Source organism: Apaloderma vittatum, unplaced genomic scaffold (assembly GCF_000703405.1).
Source record: "Apaloderma vittatum isolate BGI_N311 unplaced genomic scaffold, ASM70340v1 scaffold3911, whole genome shotgun sequence".
In the NCBI taxonomy this organism is placed as follows: Eukaryota; Metazoa; Chordata; class Aves; order Trogoniformes; family Trogonidae; genus Apaloderma; species Apaloderma vittatum.
Window position 1 is genome coordinate 33,264 of NW_009699421.1, and position 8,823 is coordinate 42,086.

General features: G+C 37.7%; 1 protein-coding gene across 1 annotated transcript; it reads right to left on the reverse strand.

Annotated features, from left to right (window-relative positions):
* Positions 1–1,844: 1,844 nt before the first annotated feature.
* Positions 1,845–7,307, reverse strand: LOC104280637 (ovalbumin-like). The gene is made up of 7 exons (XM_009878348.1): positions 7,140–7,307; positions 6,504–6,554; positions 5,823–5,951; positions 5,032–5,149; positions 3,658–3,800; positions 3,347–3,502; positions 1,845–2,240 (listed from the first exon to the last, which is right to left on the reverse strand). Exons 1-7 carry the CDS (start codon positions 7,305–7,307, stop codon positions 1,845–1,847), a joined length of 1,161 nt encoding a protein of 386 aa, XP_009876650.1.
* Positions 7,308–8,823: the final 1,516 nt, after the last annotated feature.

Here is an 8,823-nt window from a genome sequence, read left to right on the forward strand (position 1 = left end):
TCAGGCCCCCCATCACACCCTAATGGGAGACACTTTGGACGTGTTTTTTCCCTGATCCGCACATGCATCTCCTACTGAAGTCAGTGAGAGCCCTGTTTATGCTTCTCCAGGAAGAATTTCACCATAATGTGTAACTACATTGAGCATGAAACAAATCCATCTTATTGATACTGGATGACTGGAAAAATGCCCTAAGTATTTTTAGACGGCAACCTGGAGGACACGCCAGATCCCTGGGTTTACCGTGGCTCAGCTCAAATTTATGAAGCAGGAGTCTGGCAAGAAGAACAAAAGCATGTGGACACAGCTATTGCACATCTCATGATCAGTTCTTAAATGGAAAAAGGGATGAGATACCTGAGCTTGGAATAAAGCTGTTCCACAGTCAAGGGAATCCACAAAGCGATTGGGTCTTGAAATGTTTCAAGCAGTAAGATAACATGAAACTACCACTTTAACCCTACACAACTAGATATTACATCACCAATACTATAAGAAGTGCAATTTTTTTTGAGTTTACTGAGCAAGAGAATCCTTGTTTCATTTATTCAAAACAAATTATAATGTAAAAAAAACACCAAACAGACCAGCAATTAAGAGGAGGAACAAAGAGGATGAACAAATTTCCCACTCATGGACCCAGAACTGTGTTGGATAGAGCATGGCACAGAAGCAGTCTCAGGTGAGGAACCAACCAGTGCATGCTTGCCACTTGGATTATCCAGCACTTAAGATGAAAAGTTTAATTGCTGCATAAAATTAAGAGGGGATGTTCTAGTTTATGTCTCTAGACTAGCTGATAATACACTGTTGGTGTTTCCACAACCTTAGAAACATGCAGATACACATTTAAAGAGTGGCTTAGATCTGCAGAAACTTTAAAAATGTGCCTGAGGATTCCCATTCTAAAAGGAAAGGTATTAGGCAGAAAAAAACATGAAGAACTGCAAAAGGAAAAATATCAATGGAAGAATAGCAAAAGCCTTCCTGATGAGATCAGTTTAACTACAGAAGGAGTAAAATCACTATCAGTGGATACATATAATATTTTACTAGACTGCCATAGATGTCTTGCATCCTCTCTCACAACCTTTTCTGGTTAAAGCTGCATTACCCTGTTCCAGGTGCACTTGAAATACTCCACATGAAATGCATTTGCTTAAACATGGTTTTATTATGATTAAAGGAGCAAAAGAATACATCTGCAAGACCCATTACATATGGATAGACCAAAACCAAATTTGTATAGAGACATGCCGTATTTCATCATGACAATTACAGAAGGAGAAATAGGAATTGTAAGATTTCTATAATGCATCTTTAGAAAGTGAGGAAGAGTCTTACAGTATCAGGAGCACAAAGAAAAAGCAATTGCATTCTGAGAGTAGGAGGGGTTGGTGACAGTTTAAAGTGGGAGCATTCTAATGACTAATTCCAGAGAAGTCACCACAAAGCTTGGCCATAGACAAATATGGCTTAATTTCAATGTTGCAATTTTTTCCGTAACATTTCTCCTGATAAATGTGGTTATGTTTTTTTCGGTGTGATGATTCAGGACTATTATTTTTAACTTGCACTAGGAACATCTTTGTTCATACTCATGCTTTCTTGGGTTCAATCTTTGTTCCCTTGACTCTTAATCCATGAGTAAGCAGTATTACTCTGCAGAAAAGAAAGGCAAAGGACCCTCTCTTTCCTTTTCTCATTTTTTTTTTTTAAATAAAGCCTTCTGGTTTTAGAAAATATGGATGAAAGAGAGAGTATGCTTTTTTTTTTTTATCCTTCATACTGCAGCATTTTGGGTCTTGCTGTAAGTGACAGAAATTCTTTCAGATTTCTTCTCTTTAAGGGGAAATGCATCTGCCAAAGAAGAGGATGCTGTTGGTTGGTTTGTGCTTGATCATGAAGAGGAAAGGGTGGTCAACCTTAAACTCTCCAAAGACACTTGTAGCTTCCATCCCATCTCCTGTTATGCCTGACGCCTCACTGCCTGCTTCATAGATTTCCACAGATGCCTCATGGACAGCTTCAGACATTTTCAGGCTCTTTGTTGAGGAGATGCCAGAGAGATTGGCTGATGAGCTGAACAGGTCGGTGATACCCAAGCTCATTAAGATAGATGTAAGGTTATATTTTTCTTCAATCTTCATGCGGGGGAGATACACTTTAATTTTCTTCTCCTCCATCACACTAGAACTGGTCCACTCCGTGAGTTTTTCATAGCTGATTTTCTTCTCAAGCTGCAATGAGAAAAGCAAATGAGATCTCTGGGATGAGGGCACGACTTCCTTTGTGCTCTGGCAGGGGGGCTGGACTAGATGATCTTCTGAGGTCCCTTCCAACCCTTAACATTCTGTGATTCTGTGATTCTGTAATGCAGTACCAGTGATGTTTTTTTTCTCTTTTAAACTGACGGCTCTTGGCATGACAATTTTCAAGGTATATACAAATAAATGTGTCTAGGAGAAGAAAGCGAACTGTGACTCTCTCTTCTCTGCTCTGTCCTGCTTTCTATTTCTTTAATAGGCTCACTGCCAGTTAATTTTCCTAATAAGGTAGCTACTCGACAGATTTCACCTAAAGGTTTTTCCTGTTTATCTTCTTCACTTGGGAAACATATTCCAAAAATCATTCTGTACTTTTGAGTTGTAAGCTCTTTCTACATTTAAGACCTCCAACTAACCCAGTGTTAATGGCAAACAATTACTAATACCTGAACTATCAATTATGACTGAAGAAACTTAGCTTCATTTTTATAATTTAGATGCTTTGAGCTAGTGTACAAAAATTTCAGTGAACTCTCCTCTATTACATAACTTTTCCTATTCAGATTAACTACGGTCCAGGTAATGACAATATCCCATGCCTGCATTCTGTTCAATTCAACAATAGTATGTCTTGTACATTTTATTTTCTGAAATTGCAGTACCCCTCATATTCAGTTTTTAGATAGTTTAATTTGTAAAGGTATGAAGGAAAGATGTTGAGCACTGCCAAACCAAACAATAATTACAACTAGTAAAGCTAACATGAATCTTCCCAGGAAGCTCCTCAGTGTGCAGGAATGGAGATATAAAACCTTTGGAGTTCAAGCTGCTGAAGTAAAAGCTGCTTAGCTGAAAAGAGTCTGTTCTGCAGCAATCAATATTTAAACCACTAAAGAAATCCATGCTCAGCATGAACTATTCCAAGACCACTGAGATAGCTGCATGCTTCTGTGTAACTATCCCAGGTTGCCAGTGTTCAGGTCTGTACTGATGAAGTGTTTTAGGATATTGGGAAGGGTTTTAAAGCACCTAAATTTCACTATTTATATTTTTCTAAAACCCAACTCCCAGGGTCGTACCTGCTCCAGGCCAGAGACATCATCAGGCAACAGCACCAACATGCTCAGCTGCTCGCTGGCATATGGAAGCTCCAGGATCTTAATTTTCTCTGCAGCTATAGCTGCCACTTTAAATGAACCAATCTGATACATCATCTGCACAGGCTTGCTTTCTTGCTGCAAAACCAAGTAAGATAAATTAGTTTTCACAAAAAAAGATCTTACAGTTAAAACTCCTGATTGATTTTGTTCAGGAAGATTGTATAACCACTTGTCTACTTCCTTCACAAATTCTAGAAGATGAGACATTTAAGGTGAGTATGCCCGTGTACCTCAGTGACTCTGAATGGCACTGCCTGGGTGTCTTCATCCTTAAAAGATTTCTCCCACAATCCTTTGAAGTAAATGGCACTGACAAGGACCATTTTGGTCTGGGGATCCACAGAGCTTGGTTGAAGAATATTTTTTATTTTTCCTTTCATAGGAAAAGAGAACACATGCATATATTACATCTCTGTATAGCATCTTACTTGGCAATCACAGCATTAGATGAAGGGTATAGAATTTGTGGGGAGGCAGGTTTAGGGCAGGGACATTGTTTTGCTTTTGCGGCTGTAATCTTGTACTTCTGAGGTTGATTTTCTCACTGCTGTTGGTAATAGCAGTTGCTTCCCTCTCTGTAAAGAACTGTAATGAGAGATGTAAGACCCAGATAATTACGTGATACAAAATGAATAAGCCTCTAGTATTTTGTGAGAATGGGAAGAACCATTGGAACCAGGATGGTCTCCAACCCAAACAGTAAGTATAAATACTTCATGCTTCAAATTGAAGTTGGAAGAAGATGTCTATATAAGGAGGGCAGCAGGAAATAAAACCAGAATTTTACTCTGCTTTCTTCTATCCTGTGGTCTTATTTAGTCTGCAGTCCTCATGCACATGACAAGCCTCTCCCTTAGCCCTTTCCCACCAGTAGCTTAGTCATGTTCTGGTTTTTCCCTTCAAAGTATGACATCACATCAGAAGTTGTGTGATTGTGAGTATCTTTGTTTTGGTTAAAATTCAGCACATTTATCTGTGTTTGCTGTTCCAGCCATGTGTTTCAAGCATGGAGGAAGGGAATGTTTTGAAGGTGCCAAGAAGAAACTGGAAGAATGGAAGAACAACATGTAAACGGAGTAGAGTAAAAATCACAACAGTGCTATGCCTCATTTTTATGCATTTATATTCCTCCCTACCATTCCTTAACTCTGTGATTTTCCATTGCCCTTTACCTGTTAAGATTTCTCAAGTACCTTATTACTGCATGCCTTACTCAACAGTTACACAACAACTCTGGGAAGCTTGAAGGCAAAGTAGACTGATCAAAGGATATCCAGATTCTCAGCATCAGTGTAAAACCACTTGTCAATGTGAACAAGGCATATTCTAGTGCCATCCCTTTCATCAAGACTGGAAATATTACAGACCCAAAAAGCCCCTAAGATACAGAGTTCTCTAAAAGGGATGTGTCTGAGGAATTTAAAAATAATAATAAATAAATAAATCATTAAATGATAGTTCAATATCTAGGAACTGATCTGTTTTCCAGGAGAAGGAACAGAGGAAGAGGTTTTGGTTTTTTGTCTTCTTAAACGTTCTCCTATGCTGTTCAGACATGGTGGCAGAAGGGAAAAGACCTGTGCTGATACTTGGCTTGCTCTTACCATCTGTCTGACTTTCAACCCAGGAATTGATGATCTCTCTGGCTTGATCTGCAGCTGTTTGAAAGCTGATAGTTTCCAAACCTCCTTTATACAGTTCCTTTACACATTGCAAGTATTCCTGCAAAGGAAGAGTATGCAGTTTTCAGATCAGAATGTCAAAGCATTTTGCAAATGTGAAATGCAAGATTAAAATTAACAGTTATGAATAATCTGCCTATTAAGGTTAATCAGCAAGCCATTATTCTAGCTCATAAGCATCTTAAGATTTGGCATGCATTGTTCAAGCAAGAATATTTGTTCATGGTTTTTTAAGATATTTTCCAAAACTGAGTACCATCAAAAAATGGCATTCATTTCAGCTAAATATGGTTCGATTTTTCAGATTTTGCCCACTTTTTAACTTTCTATTTTGCGATGGTATTCTCCTTTAATTTCAAATTGAATGTTTCTTTCAGTGGTGAAACTTTGAATATTTTCAAAAAAACTGAAGTTATTTTTCAGGTTTGTTTTACAAGTTGAAAAACCAGTTAACTCTTTCTAACAAAAGCTACCTTTATTAATTATACCTTGATATATGATTGTACTATGCACAAACGTTGTTTTGGCTAGGCACATTTTCTCCAACAATGTAGTGAGCTAGTGCTGTAATACAGAAAAGTCATGAATCCTGTCTTCTATATGGAAAAAAAATTTCTTTAGCAGAACCGCAACTTCTGACAGAGCTTTTACATTATACAATGGTACAGCTTTGACATGGAAATACACTCAGAACAGATCTTAGAGCAACTCACCGGAAGGATTGGGTATGTCTCTTCAGCATAAAGTCTATTGACAAAGCTGAGTGAATAATTGTCACTTCGTTTGGCGATTTGGGCGAAGACGTCTTTAAGTGAAATGTGGGCGCCTACAGGTGTGCCACACTGAATCATTGGCATGAATACAAATAAAAACATATTTTAAGTAGGTTTTTCAGAATAGAGTAGTTCAGACAATTATGCTTACAAAACTGTTGTTCATCCTATACGTCTTGTTGCTGTCACTACACTGATGTAGTAATTTTCTAATAAATACAGTTCTGTGCTGTTTTTCTACTGCAATTTCCTCATACCTCTCTCAGGGGGACTCATAATTGCCTGCTACAATAACACAGCTCCAGCGGGTTGGGTAGGCTTTCCATCATTCCCAGCCAGTCCCATTTAATCAGTTACATCCATCTACTTTTCCTAAGCATACAAATATCTATAATTTTCCCTATTTGCCCAATGTTATGGTGCTGGGTTTCATCTTATGCTTGTTCTGAATATTCTGTTGCTTCCCTTATGTCTCTGTTCTTACAAACAAAGCTTTCCCCTAACTGGTGAATGCAGAGCGCTACGCTGATCATTGGAGAGGGGGCTTGGAACTGCTTTATCTGCTAGTCTTTACTCCCAGGAGAAAGTGATGTAGGGAAGGAGGTTAAATTATTTGTGTACCTGAGATTCAACAGCCTCTGAAGATCCTGTGATTTTATCAAAAGGTATAACCTGTAATTGAAAATAACAGTAGTTGAAATAACAGATATTACAAAAACATGCTATCAACTGAGATTAACACATAGTGTTTGAAGTAAACCTATTGGCTAACTCAGATGGATGACTTAAATGGTGTAATGCGCTTGTACCATCTGTGAATAGTTGTACCTGCTGTTGCCTGTTTAGATGATCTCTTTTTCTATTGAGCATCTAGATATCATCTCCAGTAATACTAATTTTCCTCTGGCCACTCTATGATGGAAGTGAGAGCTCTAGGAAACTCATGTCAAACATTGTGTAGTCTGGATGCGTGTTTTGACTCTTTCTCTGGAGATTTTATCTACTTGCCTTACTCTAAACAAAGGAGCACTGGAATGTGGTGTTGTCTTTGAGAGATGACAAAATTTACATCCATTTTCAAGATTTCTGTCTGATGCAGTCATTTAACACTGGGAGTTTGAAGTGGCTGCAACTTTTAGTTACTCTGGATCCAGATTTTTTAGCTTCCGAGCTATGCAAAGGATATTATCATATAATTAAGTCCTATAGCTCTACTAAACCACAGGAAGGTTTAGATCCTTAAAAGTGTAGCCTCACCTTATCTATTTGAGCCCTGGTGTTTTCTCTTGCACCCAGGTAGACCAGGGATAGAGCTGAAACGATGACCATAGGGGAGTAGAAGATGTTTTCATTGACATGCTGGACTTTCAGCTCCTTGAATATGTCAAGACAAAATTCCCCGCTTGCTGCACTGATGGAGCCCATTGTAAAACCAGTATTGTCTAAAGAAAATAGCAGAAATACAATGATAATGGGATGATAAAATACCACATAAACACAGCAGGATGCACTTTAGTAGTAGTTTTTAGGCAATGAAATATAAACAAGTAGTTCTGAAGTCATTCTGTGGTAACATGCCTATTGCTCTGCTCACCTCTCATGGACGTTAAAATCTGTATTCATTCCTTTCTGCATTTGTATTCAGTTGCTTTTTTTTGACAGTGAAGTTCCTCAAAGTTCGTCAACCTGTATGTGATTTCTGTTTACCTTTTCAAAGCAGTCACACAATTACCCGTACTTATTTTCATTCAGTGAAGGCTAGAATTCCGTAGTACTTTGTAGTGCCTTTGATGAAAAAAGTAATATGATCTCTCTTTGATATACTTGCAAAGCTGAAAATTTAAACTGCAAATTTTAGTAGACTTTTGGTTTGGACAGTTATCAGTAATAGCAGAGGCTGGCTGACTATTTTTGTTTTCCAAAAATAAATGAGTGCAGGAAAATATCTATTTGTTGCACGGTATGTACCGCCAGTAGCTCTTCCAATGCTTATAGATTTACCCTTGTTTTGGTAATAGAAGCATGGATAGGCAGTATGATTTGTCTAAGGTCACCTAGTTTAGAAGAGAGACTGATGCACAAAATTCATATTCCAACTTATTGTGCTTTCAGATATAACTTTCTTTGCTTAAATATATCTATATATACTACATTATAAGCTTTCAGAGAATTTAGATGTTGTTAATGACGTTCGGATGGAATAGAAATGAAAACGTGATAAAGTAGCAATGTCTACCATAATACAAAATTATTAAATGAATATTGGTGGCATAGACTAGTAAAAGATTTATATTTATTTCTGTCTGAGGCTGCTATAAAGTACTGGGTAGTTAGCCACTGTAATTATATGAAGCACAACTTTTGAGGTCAGCATGCATTTAGTTTCCTTCCTGTGGTTTATACAAGTTGTGGAAGTTTGTTGTCTTTCAAAATCCAGCCCCTTATGCAGGTGCTTAATTCTGAGATCTCAAGTTTGTCTTTGGAGTGTTAAATCCCACCAAAGTTTGTAGTCGCTGCCTTGTGAGCATACGTATAGGCTTGCACACACGTTTCTCTCACTTTCCTTTCTGTATACAAATTCACATTTATAGGTTACTGTAAAATATAAGTCTGTATACCTACCCACGTTTTTATCTTGTTTAGTGCTCTTCAGCTGTATTTTCAAGGGTTGCAACCGTTAGAGAGAAATTTCACACCGAGACAAACCTAGCAAATTCACTGAATGCTACAGTTTTGCTCTCAGTGCACTCTGTTGAACTGAATGTCAATCAAGTGAACCTACTGTTTGGTTGCCAAAATCAAACTTAAAAAATACTGAATAGGAGGATAAGCTGCTCTGAAATAAAATCATATTTATGCACAAAGTAATATTTTAAGCACAAAGAATAAACTTTTAAAAAGTCTCCTGAAAGCTCAGGCTTTACACATAAATAATAATAAA

Bases quoted from the DNA above. Each gene is read 5' to 3' on its own strand.
- LOC104280637 (XM_009878348.1), bottom strand. From the start codon at position 7,307: ATGGGCTCCATCAGTGCAGCAAGCGGGGAATTTTGTCTTGACATATTC. The intron at 5,150-5,822 runs GTGAGTTGCTCT...CTTCCTTTGCAG, and splicing joins AGACATACCCAATCCTTCCG to GAATACTTGCAATGTGTAAA. The intron at 3,801-5,031 runs GTAAGAGCAAGC...TTCCTATGAAAG, and splicing joins GGTTGAAAGTCAGACAGATG to GAAAAATAAAAAATATTCTT.